General features: G+C 38.3%; 1 protein-coding gene across 7 annotated transcripts in view; it reads left to right on the top strand.

The window, feature by feature from the left end:
• The first annotated feature begins 3,404 nt into the window (after positions 1-3,404).
• Positions 3,405-27,830, top strand: part of CIT (citron rho-interacting serine/threonine kinase) — a 72,456-nt gene continuing 48,030 nt past the window's right edge. For 3 of the 7 annotated variants that reach the window (XM_074843892.1, XM_074843894.1, XM_074843893.1), the window contains exons 1-8: positions 7,233-7,328; positions 7,535-7,677; positions 8,604-8,697; positions 10,053-10,256; positions 11,462-11,615; positions 18,979-19,159; positions 26,418-26,523; positions 27,394-27,537. In XM_074843892.1, the coding sequence (XP_074699993.1) occupies positions 7,538-7,677; positions 8,604-8,697; positions 10,053-10,256; positions 11,462-11,615; positions 18,979-19,159; positions 26,418-26,523; positions 27,394-27,537 (1,023 nt within the window). In that variant the 5' untranslated portion in view covers positions 7,233-7,328; positions 7,535-7,537. Of the gene's footprint in view, positions 3,501-4,263; positions 4,406-5,707; positions 5,884-7,226; positions 7,329-7,534; positions 7,678-8,603; positions 8,698-10,052; positions 10,257-11,461; positions 11,616-18,879; positions 19,160-26,417; positions 26,524-26,611; positions 27,256-27,393; positions 27,538-27,830 lie in introns of those variants that run through there. The other 4 variants (XM_074843899.1, XM_074843896.1, XM_074843897.1 and 1 more) reach the window with 4 other exon arrangements.

The following is a 27,830-nucleotide window of genomic DNA, read 5'->3' on the forward strand; positions in this document are numbered from 1 at the left end:
TTTGGAACACGGTCACCTTGGCGCACTATACAACAGCATGAGGGAGGAGAATTTTGGCCAAAGAAATAAAGGGAAACCCCTACTCTTATAATAGAAGAATGCCAAACAGATGGTAACCAATTCAATTCATGGTGAGATGGCAAAACATGTTGAGCACCATATTGGGAACTGTTTAGGGAAAATCACAGAGCTATTTATTCTGTTACGCTTTTGAATGACCTATTAATTTAATTGTAGGGAATAAGCCCTTGTTTTGTACAATTGCAGGTCTGCTGCTGATCCTTCAAGTGAGGTTATCCACAGGCGTAGCTGTCACGATCAAGAAGTGATATATAATTTGACCGTTATAAAGACAAAGAACTAGTGTACTATGATTGCTCTTGATAAAAATATCAAAAGTATGAAGAAATCACCACGTTCACTCTGAAGACTTCGGATCACCAATTTAAAGAAAAATAATATATGTGTTCTTCTGAAAAGATATTTATTGGTTTTTTACCTGAGACATCAGAAATGGGTATTGTTTTATCACTGAAACTGCACAGCTTTTCTCTCTCTCCTCTCCTCTCCTCCCTCCATCTGCCACTTCAGATTCTTTTCTTAACGTTTGATAACAGTTCTGGTGCAGCTGTATTTTTATGCTACTGTTTCATTTTGCTGGTAGACATTCTTGTCTATGTCTTTTACATGGCAAGAAAGAAGAAAAAACAATAAGTGATCTACCACAAGGATTCTAGCAAAATATATATTTAAGGGTCTTCTTAAAGGGAATTAATCTAATTTGAGCCCTCACCTAAACTATGAAGAAAACTATCTGTCCCAAACAATGCTTTTGACAGCCAGCTTTCTTGCTTGCAAGCACTCAACAGTGTGCAAACAAAAAAATCTTTATTTGGAAAAATTAAATTACAGACATGAAAATCATAGCAACTAAACTCATACCATTGTTGAACCTGCTGGGCAGTTGAGAGGCCAGTTATCCAGCGGAGGGAGACTTGTTAGCCAAGCAGCTCACCTGGCTGGTTAAATTTGGGATATGGTGTGGGAGACCCAGTGCTCGTGTTCATGTTGTAGAAGGGAAGGGGGAGCCTAATGTGGATGAGATGAAGCCTTTAATGACCCATCTCCCCATCCAGTTTGTGGATCAGTGTTCTACACCATCCTGCAAAGATGGAATCAGCCACACCTTGTTATTTGAACACAGTATGGAAATGAGCTGTCAGAAGGAGAACCCAGCTCTTCTGCTTCCCCCATTTTCTAAATCTAAACCGATGTACAGATATGGTAATTTCTCAGGTGGTATTGCAAACAGTGCAGATATTTAACAGTAATTTTCACAGTTAAAAGAGAGGGGGCTAATGGCATTTGTGCAGGAGAAGGTAGGCTGGAGAAAGTCAGAGGTGCCTAAAGTTCTCCTGTTAGTTTGGATGGCAGACAATGAGACTTGTCCAAAATCTAGGACAGAGTACCCTTAGACATGATAGGGTTCCAAATATCAGGGCAGAATGTGGTATTTTACTAAAATGCACTAGCATGAAAATTGACCAGTTTATGAAAAGGAAGCTCTTTATTGCGCTTCTTTTTAAGAGCTGATCTCTCCTGTGCAATGCAGTTGACATAAACAATGACAGTGTCCTGAGTGGAATCCAAAAAGCAAATTTGCAGTGCAGGTGGTAGACAATAAATTAGATTTTAAAAACTCTTTCAGGTTTAATAACTTGAAATGAACCCAGATACCTAAGTTTCAGACAAGAATACACCAAAAATATGTCAGTGTTCCAGGCATGGACTGGAAGAGGTGGAAGGAAGCACAAATCTGTGAAATGACTGTATAAAGTCACAATGTAATAAATCCATCAGTGCATTACTTTATCAGCTGGATGCCAAGCCAGTATTAGCATAATTAAAATGATTGCTGGATAGCAAAACATGTTGTTTTATGTATTTTTTTACAGCCATGTATTTTTAAGGAACCCCATCACCTAGATTTCCATTACCAGCTTAAATCCTGCCAAGGCACTGTGTAACAATGAACTGTACTTTGAAATAGCGCCCTGTGTTCTGCATAACTGTGATGTTTTCAGATAGAATCGGTGCTTCTTGCTGATGTTCTCCACTGATCCATTGTTAAACAAGGTCGTGCTGCATTCCACTTAACATTTTGATGGATGGCACGTAGGCACTTTGGAGGGGATGCCGAGCTGGATCATTTTCACCAACGCTTCACCTGAAAGCTAATTACCCTATATATGAATAAAATGGCCACACATATCACACGCAGAAAAAAATCTGGCACATGAAGGTCAAATAAGCATTTTATAGAAGAAAATTTAAAGCTTCTGAAAACATTTTTATTTCCCCTTTGGCTGTCCTACCTGGCAGTTAGCTGCTGCCAACTATGACGTCTAGTCTATGGTTGAACGAGCTCCAGTCAGAACTATTAAGAATGAGTCATTTTTGCCTTAAGATTTGGGGGGGGGAAAAAAAAAAAAAGGTAAAATACAGGACAAGTGGTGTCACACTCTAGGGGAACAAACCCAGCAGTGTCTCAGCGACAGCACAGGGCTGTGTCCCCCAGCCGCGAGCTGGCAGAGCTCAGGCCCGGCGGAAGGCCGCGGAGCCCTGCCTTGTCCCCTCACCGCTCCCGCCCAACGGCCGGGCGAGCACGGCCCCGAGCGAGCGGCTGCCAGGCCCGGCGCGGCGTGGCGCGGGTCAGGGGAAGCCCCACGCCTCCCCTCAGGGCGGGCTGGCCGGACAGACAGACGGCCACCCTGACGGTTACAACCGTTACCCGCCCTCGCCGCCCGCCGCGCTGGGGAGTGACGCACCGCTGACGTCCCCAGGGGCCTCGGCCGCTCCCCTGAGGAGGCGGTGGCTCGTGACGAGCGCGCTTCCGCCAGACCGGCCTCGGGATTGGCTGGCGCGGGGCGCTGGGCGCGCGTCACCGGAAGTGATGGCCGCCGGGACCCGCCCTTCGCTCCGTTCAAACCTGGATGGCGGTAAGGCGGGGCGGCGCGGGGCGGGGGGTGTGGGGCGGCTGGGGGCCGCGGATCGTCCCGCCGGCGCTGAGGGGAGGCCGGAGCCGCGGCTGCGGGAGCGCGGGCTATTGCCTCGCGGGCAGTGGCTCCGCGGACCGCTGACGCCGCCGTTTGGGCGGTGTGCGCCGTCAGGGTTTGTTGTCGTTTTGCAGCCTTTCCCTCTCCCCGCCTTGCCCAAAACCACGTTAATTGCTGTGACACACCGCATGCGCTCAAAATTGCTAGTTTTAATAAATTTTGTCTCCAAGGAAATACAAATCTTGCTTAAATTATACTCCCCCATCCCCTCTTTTTGTATAAGTGCCTCTGCTTGAAAGTCCCTGTTCTCTTTTTCAGGTGATCTTTTATACAAGATAATCTGTAAAGATGTTGAAGTTTAAATGCGGTGCCCGAAATCCGGTAGAGGCAGGACCGACGGAGCCCATCACCAGCCGAATTTCTCGGCTAAATCTGCTCTTTCAGGTAAAGAGCATCTGTCCTGGGTTTAGCTGTTCTCGGTTTCATCTGTGCCCATACCCAGCGCATCAAAATACAGCTTTGCTTGTTTGTGTGGACACTCAAAGTGTGCCTGTGTGTTCTTTGGAGAAAGGGGTAAAAGAAGGAGATACACACTTTGAACTTCAACAAGTTATCTAGTTTGCACAAAGTTCAGTGGATAGCAGCTGATCTTATGTTTATGTGCATCTGTTAATGTTTTAGACTGAGTGGATTTTCCCATGTAAAGATGGACTATTGCACTCTGGGTCCTCTAATCTGCAGTTTTTTCATGGGTGATGTAGCTGAGGGTTTGTCATGTGGAAGGTTTACCTCACCAGCTGCTGTTTGATCATCTGAGGTTCAGCAGCTTTTCCTTCTAGAGCTAATATTGATACTGATTGCTTAAACCATTTGTACTATGAAAAAACCACATGGTGTAATGTCAAGAAAATAGCCAGTCAGATCAGAGTCATCAATAGGATGTAGATAGTTTCAAGAAAGCTGTGCTTTGAACTTTAACCATCTTTTAAGGATTGCTTTATCTAAAAGTAAAATACCTGTAACAGCTATTACAGATAGATGTAGTGAGTTGATATATTTACCTCACACTTCTGTATCATTTGTCTAATTTCTGGAGTAGTGATTTTAAAATGGATAATATATAATCTGCTCTATACATATGTTATTGATTTGAGGTTTTTCATTGTTGTCTGAGACTCCATCTGCTGTTGCTTCTTTTTTTTTCCAGGGGAAGCCACTCTTTGTGACTCAACAGCAGATGTCTCCTCTCTCCCGGGAAGGCATCCTTGATTCTTTATTCGTTCTTTTTGAAGAATGCAGAAACCCCGCTTTAATGAAAATTAAACATGTTGGCAACTTTGTCAAGAAATGTAAGTTTGTTTGATTTGGTTTTTTAGTTTGTTTGTTTGTTTTCAGGTGTTATTTTAAAAGACAGTTCCTAAGAATCTGAATGCTTAAATAATGCTTTAGTTGCTTTGATTCATTAATGACTGTAACCCAGGACTTTGAGCATCTGACTTTTTGTGGGCAGACTCAACATTGCAAAGGGGATCTTGGCAGTCTTAGTAAGTAAGGCTTTGTTCAGGTCCAAAAAGGTCAAATGCAAGTGGCTTTTGAAGTGCTGTGACTTGAACGTGCATCCTACTTAGTCTGTACTATATTTATAGTTGAGGAGGCACTTTCTTTAGAAGTCTCTGAGTACTGCTTACAGCAAAGCTCCAAGTATGCACAATAGAAGGATGTCAGAAGTTGAGAGCAGGACAGTGACTAGAGGTATGAGGTAAAAAATACAGAAAGGAATTTGGTAATCTTTGGCTCTTTCAGCTTGAAGTAATCTTTTTGGATTCCATGTGTTATCTGAATTTTGCATGTGTGCATTGTAAATAGTAATTCTGTGCTTCAGAAATATAATTTCTGATGGAGTGAATGTTTTACTGATAATGTGCTCAGGTTCTTTTTGGGTAAAAGGTAAAAAAGGGTTCATCAATTTTTCTATCAAGTTACACTGCAAAGCCATTTGGTTAAAAGTAACTTACCATGCCTTCTATAACAGTTCCATCCAACAGTTTCTAGATATTATTAGTAGAGAGTAATTTTCTGCTAGTCTGAAGAATTTTTAGAACAATGTACTGTGAGCAATTGATTATCACAGGGTATGTTGGTTGAAACTAGTCAATGGAAAACTTGAACTGAATATCTGAAATAAATGTCTATGGTTATTTGTTAAACAATAGACTAGTGCCTCCCACAGGCAGAGGAAAAAACCCTGCCACTTGACTCGGTAGAACTCGGCTGGGTAAAGCCCTCGTATTTAGAGAATACCCTTTGTGTTGGTAAAGGATAGTTGGAAAGAAATTAGAAACAAAAGAGGCTATCAGCCTATGATGTTATGAATGGGACAGAGTTACGGTTGCTATGGGAACTGTCTTAGCATTTCCTGATTCTTTTGTATGTACCATATTTCAGTCTTAACTATGCATTAATACAGTCTTTTTCTAGTTCTTATGCATACTGTTTTTTTTTTTTTTAAGAAGCATATTCTAGAATGATTTAACATTTCTTGAGAGTCTGGAACTAAATGGCTTTTTTGTGTTTTATTCCCCATTTTTCATGTTGTGTTTATTATGAAATGCCACTTGGCTAATGTAAAAATAAGTATTTTATTTTTATAGATGCGGAGACTATAGCTGAATTAAGGGAACTGCAACCCAGTGTGAAGGATTTTGAAGTAAAGAGCGTGGTTGGCTGTGGTCACTTTGCAGATGTAAAAGTAGTAAGAGAGAAAGTTACTGGTGATGTATACGCTATGAAGGTGATGAGCAAGGAGTCCTTGTTGGCGCAGGAGCACGTATGTATATTTTTCTGTTATGACAGTAGAACAATAAGTTGCAACTTGTTGAACATTTCCTTTTTGTCACTACTATTAGAATTAAGTTTAAAGTGTATCTTGAGAAGGATCATCCTACATTTCAGTGAAATAATGTATTTGTGTGTAGTTTTTCTGTGTTTAAAAGCCATTGTCATAAACTATGAATCTATTGGGTGAGGTGCCATTCAAAACAAAAGATGGCTCTTGTCTTCAAGGGCTTACCAACTAATTGTAAGACAAGAAAAAACAGATGAAAATACTGGATCAGTATTGATCAGCTTGATGATAGCTTGAATTTTCAGGCAATCCATTAAGCTTTTTTTTTTTTTTATTTTAAAGAGCGACGTAGAATGTCAAGAGTGGGTGTGAAGGCAAACTGTGGTGACTGGATTTTTATGGAGAGCCTCTCACTAGCTTGAGAAATGTGTTACTTGAAAACTTAAAAAAGAGATAATGGAGGTTGTTATCATAGTTTGGTGAGAAACAGAAGTTAATCTTTCACTGACATGAGATGACAAGTAGGACAGAGATACTCCATGAAAGACCTCGTGAATATACAGCAATATCTGCATCATTTGGTCTCAGTATATGGTGCAGTTAGATTGCTGCTGAGATCCCTTAGCGTCGTTTGTGGCTATCAGAAATGAAGATAAACTAAAATTACCTTTGCTATGGCATAGGTTGACAAAAAAGCAAAGTATGATACTACCTTCAATATGATACTTGCTCAGTCTTGTTGAGTGTGGGTCAGTGGAAGTAGGGAATGTTGATCTAAATGAACTTGCATATTCGTTATTTGTTATATTTGTTATATTAATTCCTGTTGTCTGGCTGCACATCTGAATAGTTAAATAGTTGCTAGAGGATGATTTCAAGCAAGCCTTGTATTTTAATACCTTAAAATGAATTTATTGCTGAATTAGCTGTAAGATGCTACCCTGTAATTGCTCTAGTTTCTTTTCTGTTTGTCTGATTCTTTTGAGATTAGTATTATTTCATTAGGGCCAGTCCGAATGAAGTCAACCAAGACTGCACTCCACCCTGGTAGATGCTTCACCAGTTTGAAAGGGAAGCTGGCCTTTGCTGCAGGGACTATTCAGTTGAAAGCAAGCTAGACCACAGAAGGTGTGAGGGGACAAAGGAGTAGAATTCCTTTTTTTTAAAGGTGGACATCACAAGGAAATAGCATTTAATATTTTCTACGTAATTTTTTTGTGATTTGTGCCTTTGGCATAGACTCAAATCTTTCTGAAACTAGGGGATTCTAATGTATTCTAACTCATTTGCATCATGATATAACTGAACACTTCCTTTTTTTGTAGGTGTCATTTTTTGAGGAAGAACGCAGTATATTATCTCAGAGCAGCAGTCCATGGATTCCACAGTTACAATATGCATTTCAAGACAAGAAAAATCTCTACTTGGTAATGCCTGGTCTTTGCTTCTTTTCTCCTCTATTAAACGCTATTGCCATTGTTATGTTGAAGAACAATGTGATGGTTGAAACGTGCTCATCTTCTGTAAATTTTCCTGCATTACATGCCATATGTGTCCAGTGTAATATGGAGCAGTTGAATCAAATATCTTTTGTATATATGAACTATATCTGTTCCTTTAAAATTTTATGTAGGTTATGGAGTATCAGCCCGGAGGGGACTTACTGTCACTCTTAAACCGATATGAGGACCAGCTAGATGAGAGTATGGTGCAGTTTTACCTTGCAGAGTTGGTTTTAGCCATTCACAGTGTCCATCAGATGGGTTATGTACACCGGTATGTAAAGATTGCTTTGCATTGCACGTAATATTTGATCAGTATCATTCCAGAAAAAGTGTTCTGGAATGGTGCATTCTTGTTTTTTTTATATTTAGTCCTCTTTCAGGACAGCATTTCACATGCTGTATCAGAAAAGAAAATTAGAAAATTAATCAGACTCAAACGAGAATTTTAGCTAAAGGCATTAACTTTGATGTAAAGTTCAAACTAATATCAAGAAAGGATTGTTACATATATTTTCTGGAGGCTTAGTAAAAAGAAGCCTTAATGTTGCACCACAAAAAATTAAAATCTTTTCCAGAGATTGTTGCTTTTGGCACCAAGTAGTGTGGGAAATTAGTGTAATTGTTAAAACTTGTTGTGTGTTGATTGGTGAACAGGGCAGGATGTTGGAGTAGTTAAACGAGTTTTCTAAAGATCATATCAAGGCTTGAAGGCTGTTACTATATGCATTTTCAAATCATATTGGTGTTTAATAAACTTATTCCATTCTGAGGCTTTGGAAATGCTCTGAAGTATTTTAAGTTTGAAGCAGCTGTAGTGGCTGCACTTAAGAGCATAGGCTGTGGCTTTCTAATACAAGGTAGCTGCCTGGATTTGAAAGATGTACAGAACAAGTTGTGACGAAATTTGGGAAGAAAGCTACATAATGCTTCACTGTAACTCAGTTACGATGTAGTCCAGGTGTGAAACCACCTTCTCTTTCCATCATCTGTCAATAATTATTAACTTTCCATGAAATAAGGGGAACTTTCCTACTTTCGTATTTGATTGGAAACAGAATGACAGTTGGAAATAAGACTCCCACTTGTTAAGGTTTTATGCAACTGGGCACGTGGTTGAGCGTAGCTGAGTAGGGGTATCCTGTTCTCTAGATGTGACAGTGGGAAATGGTATGGAAATTGCTCTCTTCTTGCTTACAGAGATATCAAACCAGAGAATGTTCTCATTGACCGAACAGGACACATTAAACTGGTGGACTTTGGGTCAGCTGCCAGAATGACAATAAACAAAATGGTAATAATGTGGATTTAAGCTTTGTCTATGACTTGTTTGGATAGTCCAGTCAAAAAGGGAAAACTAACTTGATATCTGTTCCTTGATTACAGCTTGTTATTCTGCCTTTCTTGTCCCATATTCACAATGATATGTTTCCATTTATGAATGGCTTTTCAAACATGAGCTCAAATATCTTTTGCAGCTCTCAGAAGATAGGTATTTGCTTACTGAAATTTTAATACACAAGTAAGGTAATGGCAAGTCTACTTTCTCATGGTGCTGCACTGCAAAACAAAATCATACTTTTAGGGATTCTTACAACTGTTCAATGCTGTGTTAAAGAAGGACATGGATTTAAAATTGTTCATAATTGGACTGAAAATTGTGTTTGTTGCAGCTAAGGTGGCATAGTTTTGAAGACTGGGAGCTCTTGATTGAAATGAGTCATATTCCAATGTTCTGGGCTTTACTCACCAGAAAGCACTGTATTCAAAGCTGTGAATCGGTTGAGTTTTTTTATGTTGCTTGTAAATTTAGGTAACTGCATACAATTTCAAGTGATAATTTGAAATTCAAATATATCTAAGCGAGAATGTGAAGTTCTATACCAGATTCCTGCCTTGTTTTACAATTTTTATCTTTTATAGCATTTTCTTAGTATTGTGACTCTTAATATTTTGTTTTCCCAGTTCTTCCCTTTTCACTGCTTCTCTGCATTGCATTTGTCTTTTAAATTTTTTCTTTGCATTATGTTTTCAGTCCTCTTCAAGTTTTTGTGTTAGTTGCCTGTTGTTTTGTTTCATTCTTTAGGCCACTCAGTGCAAAAACTATTGTAGCTTTGACTCCTAATTATCTTTTCTAAGTGCTCCAGAAATTCAAATACCAGTACTTAGCTGATCATGAACACAAGGTAAAAAGGTAGGGATGACACAGAATGGAATGAGGGTAGGGAATACTTATGTCTAAATTTGACTATTTTTGAAATTTCAGCTATGATGTCCCTGCCAATACTAGTTGAAGCAGTAGTGCTAGAGTATGTATATTGCTTAAAACATCAGTGTTTAGTAGTCCTGTGCCTTTTAGAATACTGCTTTTCTACTTTAGCTGTTTGTACTTTCTAGTAACAGTTAGCTCCAATGATTTGACTCATTTTATACCAACTAGCTTGCTTTCTGTTTGTTTATCAGCAGTTTCCTTAACCTTGTACTTTTTTGCTTAACAGCCTTGCTTAAAATTACTTAAAATTCACTTGGAGGGCTGAAAATTGTGTATCATTTAAAAAAAAAAAAAATATTTAAAAAAATTTGGTTTATTACCAAGATCACAACGAACAGAAAGTGCTGTACTTTCACTTGGTATATCTTTGCTTCTAGGTCAATGCTAAGCTACCTGTTGGCACACCTGACTACATGGCACCAGAAATGCTAACGGGGTTGAATGGGGATGGCAAAGCTTCTTATGGTCCAGAATGTGACTGGTGGTCCCTAGGAGTCATTGCGTATGAAATGATTTATGGAAGATCTCCATTCACTGAAGGGACTTCAGCAAAAACTTTCAATAACATCATGAACTTCCAGGTAGAGAGAATTCCTTCCATGTTCTTGAGTAAAAAGGCTGTAACTAAAGTCTTGTGTTTTTTACAGTGTGAAAAGAAGCTTATGGATGTCTCTTACTTTGTCATGTTCATAAAATATTTAGAATATATGCTTTATATTGTTTTTATATGTCTCTGTATTGTAGATATCAAATTATTTTTTGTAACAGGTGTCTAAAAATAACTGTCTGAATTAAAAAAGATTTAGCTGTCCATCTGAGGCAACTATAATTGCAGCATTTGCAAAATAATTTAGAAGAGGGATTAAAACGGTGAATTGTGGCTTGATAAAGTTTCTGAATCTTACTGAGTGTTTCTGGATAGTAAAGGCAAGGGCTAGCTATGAACCGCCGCAGAAAGACTTGAGGATATTGAGTGTCTGCATGATGAAAACATCACATGAAATTTAGTGTAAGTAAGTCTAAACCAATGCATATGAAGGGAAAAGTATCCTGACTTTACCCGGTGGTGGGCTCAAGAACAGTATCTTCATGTTATAATCTATGCAAATGTTAGTTTAGTTCTTGGTAACAGTCCAAAAAGCAGCACATAGAATGGTAGGAGTTAGTAGGAAAGGAAAAGAAAAAAAAAATCATGTGTAGCTGGGAGGAAGTGAACAGAGAATGGTTGCCTATTATCTTGCCTAATATGGGAATTAGGGGCATCAAGTGAAAGTAGCCAGCAGTAACTACATTGCAAACAAAAAAGGGTACTTCATGAAGGACGTTTTCATGCTGGGGACCTCTTTGCCCTAAGTTTGCAGCTACACTATATGTGTTCAAGGAGTGACTAGAAAAACTCATAGAAGAAGAATCCATTGAGATCTGGCAAATACAAAGACATCATTCTGGATCAGAAAATCCTAAGCCACAGAACCTTGGAACTTTGGGAGAATTTTCTGGGGAAGTGTCTTGTTTTACTCTTCCATTTGTGTAATCCACTGGCCATTGTTCAGTGTAAGATGATGATCTGGGACTACTATTTGTCTGATTGGGAATGGTTGTTCCTATGTTCTTTACTGCAATAAATGCATATAAAAGCCTATCTGGAAAAAATGCACAGTGCTTTTATTTGTATGCTGTAAATATTTATCCTTTGTGCCTGACATATCTCAGAATAATGAAACTTAATCTTACTGTTTTGGGACTGTTTTCCTACTGAACAGAACTCCTTTTCTTTCTAATGCAGAGATTTCTGAAGTTCCCAGAGGATGTGAAAGTTAGTAGTGAATTTCTTGACCTGATCCAGAGCCTGCTTTGTGGGCAGAAGGAAAGGCTGGGTTTTGAGGGACTTTGCTGCCATCCATTTTTTTCCAAAATTGACTGGAATAATATCCGTAACTGTAAGTAGAGTAATACTGTATTTATAAACAGTTCCCGTTTCTTTGGGGAACATGAAAATTTGTACAATGTCAGTATTTAAGTGTGTTTGATCTGAATAATTATTCATAATGAAATAGGACTGTGTTCTGGAGTAGGTGTTTTTAACAAAACAATTAATTTTGGTTTTTGAGTAGGATATGTTAACATCTCTCAGGTGAAATTTGTAAGATAAGATCACATTTAATACAGTTCTATATGAATTTCTGTTGCAATTGCCATATTACTGCAGGCCCTAGACTGGAAAATCAAAACAGTCCTTTCCATGTCCTTGCTCAGATTAAAATGCATCATTCTTTCAGGCCTTTTCCTCCTCAATTTGCTTAACTTTGGTTTCATCTCATTATTTTTTGTTGTATCTTCAGCTTTCTGTCTTTCATCGCTTGTGACCCAACTTAAGGTTGTGTTGTTTTTTGTTTTGTTTTCTTTTAGCTCATGTAGGTGATAAAATGTCAGTGGTCATAGGGGCATTGGAGTTTTTCCTCAAAGTCAACATGGCTAATATAGGACTAATTTTTTTGTCAAAAACCTGTTAATTCCACTAGGAATAGAATAAAACCAGTGAGGCAGATACTTTTCTATGCAGAAAATTGTTTATAATACTATGGAAACAATGGAATTTTAATATTCAGAAGTACTGAGACACCAGCTCCATGGGCAAAAGCAAATATTTCACAGATCATCAATGATCTATGTCTGAGAGCCTGACTTGTGTTGGATAGTATTTTAAATTATTTTGACTGTAAGATTATCTGGGCAAGGAACATGTCTGCCTTCTATTCTTTATCAAATGTGCTGTAAGAGCAATGATTGTGCTCCATTTTCCATGATAAATTGCTAAGCCAGAGCTGCTACTTTTGATGACTATCTCAGCACTTCAGCTGTCAGCTCCGCAGAATGTTTACTCACTTTTCTGTTCATTCATTAGTTTTGAACTTGTGGAGCTGCCGTTCTGTTAAATTCTGTTTTTTCTGCCCTTTGAGAGCCATTGAGCCTTGAGTCCTTTTCATAATTTTAGCATATATTTCCCAGACTTCAGCTCACTCTGCCTTCTTTCCCCAGAGCCCAGCCTAAGCCACCAGTTTCCGTTTCTGAAGTTTTTGTATGGCTTTAGTATCATATTATCTCAGATCTGGAAAAAAATGGCGTTTGAACATATGCTCTGGTGTTTCCTTGGCAATTGTCTGTCCAGTATTCACACAAGTGCACAAGTTAATTGAGTGTTCTGCCATTTCATGTGACAACAGTGATAGTGCTGGACAAGCCAGTAGGTAGCTGTGATGTTGTTACAATGTTGAAATAATCATTTGGGATTTCAAAAATCCCATTTCTGCCTGCAGCTGGTCAGTGGATTGCATCATTCCTTGTAATATCCGGACCTACCTACTGTGAAGATTCATGCAGTTTTGACCCTTGACTTCATTGTTATGTCTCATACTTCATAAAGCCCCACTGTAACTAGCACAAAACACAGCAGTCTTCTTGCTTTTAGTAGCAGATTCAATGTATCACCTATTGCTTTGCTCTCTGCAGTGGTTCTCCATTTGCGGGTTTATTCAGGGCAGTGTCGCTGTCATTCTATGCAAAACCCGTGTTGGATTTGACCTGGACTATCTAAAAGCTAAAGGTTTCTTTCTTATCTTGACCTCTGCTGATAGTAATGTTTAACTGGAGCAATGGCAGCCTGAGAAAATTAGGAAACTAGTGAGTGCTGGAACAGGTCACAGGATTTAGATTTAGATTAAAAAATCTCACTCCCTCAAATTAATCTGGTCAAAGATTTTGGTGGTGTGGAATGTTGGACTTGGTGATCTTAAAGGTCTTTAACAACCTAAATGGTTCTATGATTGTTAAATTCTGTGTCAGCACAGTCAGAGTTTCCTCTAGTCTGTAAAAGCAATGATGTTATTTCTATTTCAGACTGAGAAAGGTAGGGAAAAAATGGGTACCCTTGCCTTGGAGGTATTTAAATTATCATGCTGGGAGCTCCAGAATAACCATTCTTAATGCACCGATTTTGGTTAAGAATGTGTCTTTAAGGGGTTTTTTAGTGTTATATTTTGTTGTTATGGTAACCTATGAAACAGTTGACTTTTCAGTAAACCCCTTCCCAAAAGATAGTTGCCTCTAAAAAAGCTTCCAACTTCCTTGGGTTCAAGTAGCATGTATCTGTAGACAGCTCTTCACTTACAGAAACCGAATCCAACCATTACATCTAAGGTCAGGTTTAATTGAATCTGTGTCAACAGGTAATTTTCCCCTTCCTTGCAGTATTTTACTGAAACCTATTTATAGATTCTGCTCTGTGTATTTGTTGATTTCTGCTATTGAATTACTTCTGAAGCTTCTAATCCCCCCTACCCCCCAAACAAAAGAAAACAAAACAAAACTTTCAAAAGATTGTGTTGATTTACTTGACAGAACTTTCTGAAAATATTTTTGAATTTATCTACCTAGAATGAATATATTTCTGTCTGTGTTTCAGCTAAATGATCAGGATTTTAAGTGGAAAGTTGACAACAGAACTACCTGAGTGCTTGATAAGTATGTAAAATCAGAGGTAGAGAACGGGGGAATGACATACTTATCAGCAACAAGGTTGCATTCTATATAATTTGGGCATTTTGTTAATCACCTTTGGTTATTTGAAATCCATAAATTACAGCAGCTGTTTGATTTGGAACAAAAAATTTGCCTGCTGAAGGCTAGCTGAGAGATGATTGGAAGACTTACTGTTATCTAAGCTATATATATGTATAGCATAAAGAATCTTTCATTTTTAGAATTGTTTTGTAACTACAGTCCAAGAGGTCTTGAAAATGGAATGGCGTATTTGGACTTGCATGAGGAAACTGAGAAGAAAAGAATGTCTTGTGCAAACAGAAGAACTTGAGAAAGTGTTGAAGACTGATTTTTAGGCTGTCTTCTGCTATTAGACAGGCAGGAACCCAAATCTCACTGTTCATAAGTCTGAGACTTCCTCATCCTTATGAACCCAAAGTTGTCATTCAGTATGTTAACAGTTAAATGTGTTCCATTTAAATGCTTGCCTTCAGAAAAATGTGTTGGCTTGTTTCTCTAAGTGGAGATCACTTTCATGTCAGCTTGAAGATCACTTTTATTAACGGAAATATGTGTTGGATTACTGTCTTGACAGAACAGTAAAGATGTTAAGATGATATTGTATAAATTGGTTAGAACTAGTATAATGCCTTTTTTTAAGTTAAGTGGTCTTAGAGAAAACATCCTTAAATTACATAACTTGGACTTTATATTTTCTGTTTCTTTTTTCCATAACACTTTACTCAAATAGGCCTCTTGAAGCCTGAGGAAGAGTAATGCCTAACCTACTTAAAAAGGCTCTGTGGATGCTTTTCCTCAGAAAGCATATATAGATCATCTTGCAGATCAAGAAAAGACACATTTTTATTCTTAAGAAACGTTCAGTATTTCCTTTAAATTTCCAATTTCAGTTAAGTCTTTCACTGTCCCAGGGGAAATGCAGTATCTCTTTTCTGAATTTGCATGAAAATATTTTGAAAGGATGGAAAGACCCGATTAAGGCAATGTTCCTTGAACTAGTCATAAATACACACACTAATGCGGAGTTAAAAAACCCCACTTCTTTCCATAAGAGACTTTTTCTCTAATCTTAATGATAAACTGGTTAAAGTACTGCAGTGTATGTGTGGTGGTTTTAATTTTTGATTTTTTTTCCTTTTTTTTTTAAACTTAGCAACTTACAACACCCCCTTTTCCTCTGAAAGTCATTCTTTGGAACAGATGGAAGAGGGTTACATCCTTCCACAAGTGGGGAGGTATCTAGGCAAGCAATTGGCTTTTTTAAAACATGCAGTTCTCTACAAGATACTTTAAATGGTAAACAGAACATGTACGTTCGTTTGTAACATACAGGAGGCAGAAAGAGGTCTTTATACCCAACCAGTTTGTATGAGTAGAAGCATCAGGTTTACTGTCTTTTTGAGTAATAGTTTTGCCTCCCTTTTGGGTGAGCCTGAAAAAAGTGAAAATTTTTCACCTTGTCAGAGGCAATGGCATGGTTTTAACATTTAGTTCTCAGAGGCTTATCTTGACCTCTACTAAAGGATTCTTCTCTTTAAAGAAGCAACTGATAAGCACATCAATGTATTTGCATTCACCAGTCTTCATCTTGTTCTGAAAAGACTATATTTGTGTGACAGTGTTCTTATTTTAAGCAAGAAATAATTTGACTAGAGATTATGTCACCACGTGACCCACACTGGAGAACAAAATTGCTCGTCTGTTTTAGCTTATTTTTACAAGACTACTGTTTATTCTGGAGATATTTTGGACATCAGACAAAGGACTCCTTAGTTTTAGGCATAAAGGACTATGAAGAAGCTACCAAATAATTAACAAAATCAGACAGAGTGGGTCTAGCTTTTTTTTTCTTAAACATATTCCCTCTTACTCCTAAGTGAGTCTTTCTCCAGTGTCCTCAAACTTCTGAAGAAGTTCTTCTCATTTCAGTCACTGTTGACAGTTCAGAACTACTTAACATCTAAAGGTGTTTTTGTTGAATGACTGTTCTTTCTAAGTTTTCCTTTTAGTTGCTACTATTTCTTGATACAAATATCGTAACAAGGTTATACTGCACAGTTGCAGAGTTTTTGGACTGTTAGTCATGGATTTTTAGTAAAGGCAAAATAGAGGACAAATTATTTCTCATTATTTTTTAATCTAGTATTCACAATTTCTCTTCTTTGTTCACATCTTTTATTAAACATTAGAGGAAGCTGTAGTCTAAAACATTGTGTTCTTTAAACTAGTTTCCCACCAGCCCCAAAGGTTTGCTCTGTCTCGCATTCAGTTTTATCCTTTTGCATCCGATGTTCCTGCATCGAGTGGTTTTCATCTTTCTATGTGCATGCTGATCTTAGGCATATTTAAATTATATTTTCTTTTATTCATGTGGTTTGACTAGGGATTCTTATTTTTGATAAGAGGACTTTCTTTTTAATTGCAAGGGCTTGAAGATGACTCTTAAGATCTTCTTAGCTAATTTCTGGTGAGAAGTAAGGCACTAGATCTCTCTTTCAAAGATGAAGTTATCTGTCAGACTCTGAGGAGTATATAACAGGGTTGTTACACCATTATAAAAAGGCAGCTATGTTGCTTTTTTGCTACCTCTTTAAGAAAGATTCTAGACTTCCCCAGACAAAGTGAATAGTTTGCTGTTTTCTCTATTACTTTACCTCAAAGGCAATGTTAAAAACCCCACAGCAACCCCTTCCTGTAAGAGGATGTGCAAAGTTCTTTCAGCAGAGGTCCTAAACTAAAAAAATATTAATCCCTGAACTTATCCTCCTCTGCTATGAATTAAATGGATTTATTTGCATTAAAGATGATATACTTACAAACTGGTTTCTGTTGCTTCTCTGTTTTTAATCATTAAGAATATATGAAAGAATAGCTGGACATTATCCTGACATTAAGTGAATTTTTAAAAAAATACAGATCCTAATCAAAAATCTGTGTTCCAAAATTATGTTTACAGTACATAAATGTCAGCATTAGATTTGATCTAAATTTATAACCAATGAAATAGCAGAAATGAATAAATTTATTATATTGACAGAAAATTTAAATGTTCTGGAGCCAGGAAGTAAAACTATTTACTGTAGAACCTATTTAATTTATATATTTTCCCCATTTATCTCATTCTAATGTACTTGGAACTAGTGTACGTGAGCAGCATCCGATCTGCTTCGTGGAATTTCTTCTCACTTCCCTGCTTGGGAGCAGCGTCAGAACGGCTCCTTGGGGAGCTGCTAACAAAGCCTGCATGTGTAGTTGTGATTTGGCAGTTTATACAGACAGATTTTTTGGTTTTTTTTTTTTTGGCTATTAATGCTGGTCTGGTGGGTAGTTTAAGTGTACATTTGTCTAGAGAATGAAGAGTTAAAAAGCGGGCTGTGAAAGGCTTTGGCAACCTAGAGGGAGCTAGCAAGCTCCAGCCGTGACTCATTCTGCCTGTGTCAGTCAGATAAGCATCAGCATCTGTCACGAATGCAGGCAGGTAGGGTTAAACTCCGAGCATGCAGAGAGTGAGGAGCAGGGAGCCTGCACTGCAGGGGTTGTAATGTTTGTTCCTGGTTCTTCAATTCTCATCAGCCCTTCAGCTACAGGAGATCTATACTGGATCCATGGTAACGGTTTTAGCACACTACACTTCCATCAGCTTGTGACAATGGGCTGTGTTCTAGCTACTGACTGAAGAGCTGTCTCCTTTATAGAGCAAAAAAGAGATTAGTAGATGTGCAGTGAGTGAGGACCTGAGTGATGAAATAAATAAATTAAAAAAAAAAAATCTTACAAAATGTGATTTAATGAGGTAGGAATTGCACAGCAGGCTTTTGCATTCATTCTCTTCACACGTAGCCAAGCCAGCAGGTAGCTCGGGTGCTGCACATCATTGAGAAGAACTTAGTCTTTTGTTTGGTTGGTTAATTAAACTGAAGCAAACATGAGAAAATCAGCTGAAATTAAACAACTGCTTAACAAGTGAAGTAGTACCAATTTAGAAATTCTAGTAAGAAATACACTGTAATTCCTGCTATTTATACCTCTCTTCAGAACTGATTGTATCGGAGCCAGACTGCAGTGGTGTCCCGACAAGAGTTCCAGATCTTTAGTAAGCTCTTTTAGAGAAATAAAATCTCACTGATATATCTTCCCTTCCTAATGGCTAATTAGCTCCTAGTAGCTATAGTTTATTAGGATCTTCCAGGAGAAAGACCAGTTTGCTGTTGAAGTCCATGCTGGGAAGATTCTTGGTGCTACTAAAGGGTAGATAGATATGTCCCTTAGCAGACTAGCAAAGGATCAGGCTACATTCTCATGTAGTGTCATTAACTGGATAGGTTGGAGACATTTTATTTTTCTAGCTGAATAAGAATTGAATTACTTTTAGCTATATTACAGTAATGATTTTCTTAGCCTAGTGCTTTGATTTGATTCAATGCATGTGTCTGAAAAAAAAACCCTAATCTGAAAAAAAACCCCCAAAAACCCAAACCCAAAACCAACAATCTCAAATCCCCAACCTAAAACCCAGTTTAATCAGTGTCGGAGACATTGTGCCTGCAGAGTGGTAGCCATGTTGGTAGCTTAAGGGTTAATCTCTTGTTGCTGTAATACGATTTGAGAGCAGCAGCTCAGTCTGCTTGTGTTAGCAAGATTAAAAGCAGGAGCTGCAGTGCCATTGCAAGCACTGAATGAGTGGGACTGTTGCAGAGTGAACTGTAGCTGAATTTTGTCTTTTCTTCTTGCTTTTTCTACCAGCTCCTCCCCCCTTCGTTCCTACTCTCAAGTCTGATGATGACACCTCAAATTTTGATGAACCCGAGAAGAATTCGCGGGTTTTATCCTCTACGCGCCAGTTGAACCCAGCAGGCTTCTCTGGTGAAGATTTGCCATTTGTGGGGTTTTCATTCATCAAGGCATTAGGGATCCTCAGACCAGAGTAAGTAGGATTTATTGCTTAAGTGGATAGGATCACTGGAAAAATGCAAAGGTTTGTTACAGTGAGGATGGTGTGTGGGGGGAAAAGCTGTTTTAACTGGCCTGTACTCTGCTTTAGGGAAGCTGCCAGATTCTGGCTTTATCTGTTGCTGCCATGGCTTGTGCATGTCCTACCGTTCTGTGATTATTTCTGGGATGAGGGGGAGGGAAGGGAAAGAGTGATTCTAAACCAGTTATTGTTAAAATTGTTGTTCAGATACTTTGAATTAGTTGTTGCTGTTAACCAGAGAGAGTAGGTGATTGCATCTCTGGTATTGCAGATCCCTGGAAGAAGGAGAATACTGAGGAGTTCAGAGATGGGAAAGGTGTGGGGGGGTGGGTGTTATTTTATTGGGTTGGAGAGTGGGCACCAAGTGCTGGGGATGTGTAAGGCTGAATCAGTGATCCACAGAAATGGAGCTTCACTAATCTGGGAATGTGCAGTGGTGGGTCAGTGAATAAGAGAAGGAGCTTCATGGCAGCTGACTGTGCTCTTGGGTCAAGTTAAATACAAGGACTGGACATTGCTGTATTGTGTGTTAAGAGGCTGGAGATTCAGATGAAGTATGCAGGGTATGTGTTTGTGGAGGAAGGTAAAGATCTAGAAAAAATGGTTTTCTATTGAAAGAAAACATGCTTTCTGAGAGAGTGGAGTCAGAGAAAAAGAAGAATATAAATAGTATGGTATAAACCATTTGGTGTGGTGGGTGGTTAGTTTCTGATGACAGAGCTATTGAAAAAGTATTAGTGCAGTACGTTAAGTTGAGAAGTCCTTACCTCAGTATCGTGAGGCCTCAGGATTGCAATGGCTTTAGCTGGGTTAGTGACTCAATGCACTAAGGCACTGTGTTTTTGTGTGAAGCATCATTCATTGCTGCTAGTTAGTTCGCTTAAGGGACTTTGTTGTCCATCTGTCTTAATCAAGTTTTCATTTTTCTGTCATATTGGTTGTGATAGTTGCTCTGCGGTAAGTGTGTAACCAAACCTGGTGATACTGTTGACATCTTTGATCTTGCCCAAACCGTGAATCAAGGTTATATGATGGTTATGCCAGTAATAAAAAGGGAATCTTTGACTTTTCCTCCTCAGCAGAGTTGCTTTTATGACAAAAACGGAAGGAAGGGAGAGGACATAACAACCAAAAAAGTATTATTTTGGTGAAATGATTTAATATTGTCAGCAGAATTAGAAAAATGGAATGTTATATCTGTAGATACCTGGGGTTAAAATCTATTTTGAAGTGTAATAACTTACAGTGTTATCTTTTCTGCCCGGGGAACTGCAATCTGTCTATTAAGGCTACATGACCATTCATGTAACAGTCAGAAGAGGCTCAACAGTGACCATATATGTATGGTAAAAATGTATATGTAATCGGGGTCCAGGACTAGAACTGAAGAGGACTGTGAGGTAAAGTCTCAGGAACAGTGGTGTAACTGTGCTGGAGGTTGGAGGCTGAAAAGTAATATAGATACAGCAGATTGACTGATATGTTTTCTTTGTGGAGCCAGTACCGAAAATGCGTATTGAAGATTTATATTTGAATTTTGGTGATAGATGAGAAGGGGCATAGCAAAAGACTATAGAGATTAATGTGCTCTGGAGAAATTTTGACTCAAGTAAAATTTCTGCTTGTTGTGGCCTGTTTTTTCCTGAGCTGGAACAGAAAGACATCATGTTCTCAATTTTCCCCCAAATAATTTTAATATAAGTAGGTCTTAGTGGTTTCTTTTTTTGAATGAGATCTTGATAAAGGCACTTTGATATTTTCAGCAGTAAATACTTGCATTTTGTTCTAAGAAGATGATTTAAATATGGCTAAGAGGGTATGGAGACTTTAAAATATCTGTATTTAAATAATGCGGTGACTAGCTTATTCTCAACATCACTGCAACACCGTGTCATAAAGATAACTTCTTACTTATAAAATATTGTGTGGTATATGTTTTACTTGAGGAAATAAAGTCGTGTTTCTGTCCACACTAGCTTGACTATCAAATTCTAGATGGGGAAGAGACCAGTAAATGCGGGGTAGGCTTATCTGTTGTGAATCTTGGTATGTCTTCTCTGGAAGGTCCTAAGTCGTCAAGTTTATCAGTCCAGAATTTTTCTTAGAATTTTTCCTCCTAAAGTATAACCCTTCTGGTTGCTAAGTGATGCAGATCTGTTTTCCTGTGTCTGCAGCATGATAGCTCTAATGCCTCTAGTGCTGCTCACAGTTAAGGCCAGGAAACTGCAGAGTGCCATTAACAAGGTCCTTGAAACTTTCATTGCTTCAGGGCTGTCAAGCTATGAAGTTTGGGGTTATACCCTTGCCCTTGTCTACTGGACAGTAAGCAGCCATAGCTGAGCTAGGAATTTTAAATACTTCAGAGAAAAAGCAGTTTAAAAAAAATTGGACAGAAGAAGGATAAAAGAAGTTCTGTTTTCCATTCTCCTCTTTCTCCCAACCACTTAGGGTTAGAAGCGTTCACCTAAGTCACTCAGACCTGTTGCCAGAAATTATGTGGTCAGTGTGTAGTTCAGAAGGGTCCACTGAATGAAAACGTTCTGCATGTTGCCCCATACCATGAGTTTTGGGAAGAATTTGTGACCCTATAACACACGTAAGATTTAACAAGAGTAAAAGGGATGACAATAATGTGTAGTAGGAAACAATCAGGAGAAATCAAGGGCATTGCTTATGTCATAGATTCCTATTCTAGCAAAGTGTTTGTTAAATAAATCTCCTGTATGATTCTAAGAGCTGGGATCAGGCTGCAGAGAAGGACTAGCTAACTCCTTCTCCCATCATGGCCTCTGAATTCTTGATTTGGGGGAGAAATGCCTGTCTGACTGCAAATCTGGCTGGTGGTTTGGCTGCGAGCGTGTGACTGTGACAAGATAACAGGCAACTGAGAGTTTAATTCCATTAAAAGCCAGCCCCACCTTACTTCCTGTCCCTAACTGTGGCTGGTCTCCAGTGCTTAGAACAAGGGAGAAAAACCCTTAGATGCCAGAAATACACATCAAGTGATGAAAGAAAATTGTTCTTGTCCTTTGCAGGTGACTAGCACAAGCCCTAAGGCATAAGATAAATATCTTATAAATCCAGGGTTAACCAAATATACCAAAATACCTAATAAAAATAAATATCTAATAAAATACACCAAAATACCTAATAAAAAATACCTAATTAAAAAATAATTTATGATCTAAATTTTTGCATGCCTCTGTCCTCTTTTAGACTGGAGTAAGGAGCTAAAGGGGCTTGACTACATATGCTACAGAACTCAGGTTAATACAAAATACTTGCTAAACCAGAACCTAGAGATAGATATTCACAGACAAGGCTGACAGTGGGACTAGTTTTTAATTGTCAAAATATAATAAATGTAATCCTAGTAATTTGTGAATTGTAGTCTGTGAGGGTTTGGTATTTTTTCTGTAAGTTCCTAAGTAGTGGTATTTTTTAAGATTTCTTTTTAAAAAAAAAAAAAATTAAAATTTGATGTGGATTCATGATTTTCATTATAAAGTACTGAGAGTTAAAATGGGCCATTTTTCTAAAAAGAAGGAATACTGATTTCTTCTAACAGTTTCTCGGGTTCTGGTAAACTCTTTCACCAAAGATAGATTAAAGAGGAAGCACAGGATGAGCATACCAAAAATATGCTTTGCTTCAGCTAGCTCTATTCACAGATTGATGGTATCACTGTTTGTTTTTGGTTGGTTTTTTTTTAGGCCTGAGCAAGCATTTACGAGGGGGCGGAAGGTACAGATGAGTATAATGCTAAAAAGAATAAAGCATGAGGGACGGGGGATGAGATTATAGGCATGTTGTGTGGGGGCCAGGATTAGGACAGATGGTGTCAATCGTTGTGAGAAGGAAGAAGCACCAGGTGAGTTGGGGGTTTATGAGTGGCATAAAAGGACAAAGGAAGGTATGAGGTATCACAGAATTGTCTAGATTGGAAAAGACCTTGAAGATCATCCAGTCCAACCATCCTATGGTTGGATGATGCACAAGAAAGGTGAAGATACGAGTTTGATACCCCAGAACCATTTTATAGCTTTTCTTATACTAATACTTTTTTCTTCTTCATCTCAGCCACATTAAGACTGGAGGAGCTTTTCACAGCTAGCACCATTTCTGGTAGTTCTGCTGGTTGAGGCTGTTGCTGATCTAGCTGTGAAATCACTAGATAGTCAGCTGTAAGTTAACTTGTTTTTTAGTCATGCAGGCATGCTTCTTTTGAAAGTAAATTGGCACAGCTAGTGCTATCAGCGCTTGGTACTATGGACTTGATTTTGTTTTTAATCTTTTATTGCAATTTTCTTGTTGATGTATGCTGGTTTTTTAATATTATTTTGTTAATATTTTTTTCACACTTCAGAGGAAACAGCAGAAACTGCTCTGTTAAGAGAATTGATCCAGATGTAGCAGTTAATTAAATGAAATATTCTGAGATGGTACCAACTTGAATGATAGCTTTGCATCATGGCTTTTGATGTTGGATTGTATGTGTTTAATTTCTGAGATGATGCTGACTGAGGAAGAATATAAGTGCCCCAGCAATGTGGGTATTTTCCACCTTGTCATGCTGTGTGGAGAGCATGACAAGGCTTATTAGATTAGTCAGTATCCCATTTCTCTTGACTTCCTCTGTCTGCCCCCTTTCTGATACTTTGAAGGTTGTATGGATGTTCGTGAAGTTGTTCTGATATAATTTGTACACAGGAAAGAATTACTGGGCAAGGATGTCTCTTAAGAAAACTGTGTGTCCAGCACATGCAGAAATCACACTCACTTGGGGATAAGATGTACTGTTTCCATGGCAGGAAAATTGTCTTGTCACCAGGACATCTATTTTTAAGGAATTTCTTCCTCCCTTTGCACAGGGATGAGGAAGAAAGATTGTAGTTCTAGTTTGTAGCCTTCTCTTTCCTTACAAAACTGACACCAACCCTGAGGAGCAGCTCCCTCTACAGTCACCTAATGAAATTCAAACTTCAGTCAGTGCGAGTCTCCTGTGCTCTGTCCCATCTCATCACTCCTGGCTGAACAACGTGTCTTTGCAGAGCTCTGTATCTTTTTGCCTGAATCTGTCCTGTTACTTCCTGTGTTGCAGTGCATATGGATGCTTTAAGCTGGCTTGCTAGGAGAAATTTTTGAAATGCAAAATGGTGCCTGTAATATTAGGCTCTGAGTCTTTTAATAGCAAATAAACAAAAATAACAAATTAGCTTCTTTAGGGAGGTGAAATAGAAGCAGCAATTAAAACCAGGTCTGTGAGAACTGGCTAGAGTTTTCTTCGGTAACGTGTTAGATTTGAAAAGAATAAAAGTAAAAAGGTGATGGCTAATGTTGAAACTATAATTAAAAAAAATTTAAAATTGCTTTAGCCAGTACAGCTGAATTTTTATGATAAAAAGATATTCAGACTTGTCTCAGTATACATTTTCAGCTATTTACATATATTTGATTAACATTTTAAAGCAGATTCCTTAGTGTCTCTTTTAGTTAATGTGAGCTTTAATTTGTATTTTTAGCCTGCTTTTCTCAACTATTCATTTTTAGCCTTGTTTGTACACCCAGCTGTTATGGGATTTAATATTCATCTTTCTCAGATGGTTGCTTTTTCTCTGTAGGAGTATAGACACGCTTTATAAATTGATTTTTAAGTATGATAATTTGATGGATATCGGATTGATTGGTCCAGGACTAAAGGAATGCTTTACAAAAGCATTCACTTCTAACAGTTGTTTTTTATTAAGTCGTGATCATATCTGTATTGCTGACATGCAGGATTCTTTCTTCTAAGTTTTTTCCCTATCAAATTTCTGTAGAAATATTAATATTTGACCTTTCAAGGCAGAATTGGTGGATTTTGCTGTGTGTGTTTGCTAATATCAAAGCAGTGTTTCCTAATGACTGCTTGAGGTGGTGGTACTGAAGATCTATTTTGATACAGATATGTTGCTGCAGCATTTTCATAAAAATCTATGTGTCTTTTTTGTGACTATCCGGCATATCTATTTGGATTAAGAAGTAGATTTTTCTCAGAAAATGGTGGTGATGGAATCAAACTTTCCTTGGTGTTAAGAGACTGTGCTGCTGTGTGTGGGTGTATGGCTATATGCAGAGAGCTGCTCAAAGCTCATTTCTCTCCATGGGGATAACTGGCTGCATACCAAACTGTGGCCAGGAGAAGCAGAAAGCAATGTGTGGGCAGACTGTATGATCTTTTATTAGCACCTTCATTGTACTTCTGCATTTTCATCCATCAGTTAACACTGGTTTCATCATTAACTGCTTAAATATCTAGTTTGAATCATTTTATGTGAGGGAGAATGTGATTTTTTTTTTTTTTTTTTAAATGATGTTTTGATGTGTGTACTTAATTTTTTGGTTGCAAATTACATATTTAAAACTGAAAAGCGCTAAAAATATGCTCCAAAACATTGATGGCTTCCTATCCTTTTCTAGAAAGAATTTAGACTAACAGAAATGGTAAATTTCTTAAACGTTGACTCCCAATTAGACAGAAAGCTTAAGAACACATAAATATTTTCCTCAGGTTTCTGGAGTCAAATTTGTTTGAATAGCATAGTTGTGTGTCTCAAAAAAATTACTTATAAGTGAACTCTGAAGTTCTGCAGTGTGACTAATCATATTGATTGAGTTTGTAGGGATCATATGAATTGGGTTAGGAAAGTTGCAGTTCAATTTTGATTCACGGAAGGTAACTAAGGATATTAAATTCTTCTTCCTGTGGTGCACACTATGACATGTTAAAGTTTTTAGGGCTTTTGTACTTTGATGATAATTTTAAAACCTGTTTAAAAATAAAGTACAAAATAAAAAGCAATTCTGAAAATTTGTTATCTTCCCAAATGGATACGTTGAATTCATGCTGTGTTTTTGTAACACTTATAAATTCGTACAAGTTATGCAAAAATATTGCTGTGATTTATTGTTTTGCACTCTGACATAAAAGTCACTGATAGAAAATATTAATATTGTAACTAGAAGTACACATGGATTATTTAATAATGATCTACTGTCATCAGGTTTTATGGTATGTTTGATCTGAAATGATGGCTCTTAGACTGTGATTGCTGCATCTTTCTTTTATCCTGGTATAAGTAAGTACCCAATGACTTTACCAAGGCTGCATAAATGCAGATGTCTGTACCTTTTGCCTGTATTCATGTGCTGTTTGGCTTTGCTCTTTTAGATCTATTTTTTCAAGTGTGGATTCTCCAGCCAAGGTCAGCTCCATGGAAAAGAAACTTCTTCTCAAGAGCAAAGAACTCCAAGACGCCCAGGACAAGTGTCACAAGGTATTTATTTATGCGATTGGCCATCTCCATTGCTCCAAGAATCTGCAACCACTGTATGTCCAGGGATCTGTCAGATGCTGCTGATCATCCAGACTCGTGGTGGGCAAAGTGCTTTTCCTTCAGTGAGGTGGCTTCCCGTTCAGTACAAAGGGAGATGAATTTAGGCCATGCTGTTGCTCTAGATACTTTTATCTTAACAAGAAGTGGCTCTGGATTTTAAACAGTCCTTTTCTCAGCGTGACACAGACGACTGCTTCTTCCTGCAGGCTGTGCCTCTTCATCATACGCACAATTACGGCAGTACTGTTCTGAGGTTCTCTTCCTAACTCATCACCTTCTACTTACGTAACTGTTGTGACATCACTGGTTATGGTGAACATCTTATAACAGTTGCTGTGCTCCAATAAAGGGAACCCGGTGGAGTCTTTTAAACTTACTGTTTGTTTGAGACTTTTATGAGAGTTCGATTACTTTTTTCCCTGCTCTGTTCTGGATTTGACCATTTGCTCCTTACAAGGAGATGGGGGGAAACCATCTTCTGGTCCAGCATGGATTTGGGATAAGGTTAAAGTGACCCATCTCTGCAAGTCAGGTGAAAAATGATTGTGTCTTCTTTGCTAACTGGGGTTCGAAGAATGACTGAATATGAACAAGCAGCTTGAATGAATGGGGTGACTTAGACTTACTACTTGTCCTTAAGAAGAACTGTGCATTCCTGGAGCAGAGACAATGGTATTGGAATTTAAACACCATTTGGAGAAACATAGCTAGAAGTCTCTTGGAGACAAATTCCTTACAAACAGAGCTCTGAAAGTAGCAGTTAACAAAGCTTTTGAAGCCTCCTTTATAACCTCTTGATATTTATTGCAGATGGAGCAGGAAATGACGCGGTTGCACCGGAGAGTGTCAGAGGTGGAGGCTGTACTTAGCCAAAAGGAGGTGGAACTGAAAGCCTCTGAGACCCAGCGATCCCTCCTGGAGCAGGACCTGGCCACCTATATCACAGAATGCAGTGTGAGCCCTTACACCAGTCCTTTCAGCTCTGAAGGCCTGAAATCTGGTGGTCTTTGCCTTTCTCTTCCATCATGGTTTCAGTGGGGTACTTGATGGAGAGAAAATAATATGTGAGAGGATAGCTGTTCAACATGGAGCCCTGAATTGTTTGCAGAGGCTTGCTTGTCAGTTTTATTCAAACTTTGTGTCATGGTCATGTGCTTAGAACATACAGAATAACTACTGTCCTGGTCTTGCTGAAACTATTTATAATGTTTGTCTTACTGGCTGTGCTAGAACATGCTTGGATTTGA

The sequence above is a fragment of the Strix aluco genome, chromosome 18, assembly GCF_031877795.1.
Source record: "Strix aluco isolate bStrAlu1 chromosome 18, bStrAlu1.hap1, whole genome shotgun sequence".
In the NCBI taxonomy this organism is placed as follows: Eukaryota; Metazoa; Chordata; class Aves; order Strigiformes; family Strigidae; genus Strix; species Strix aluco.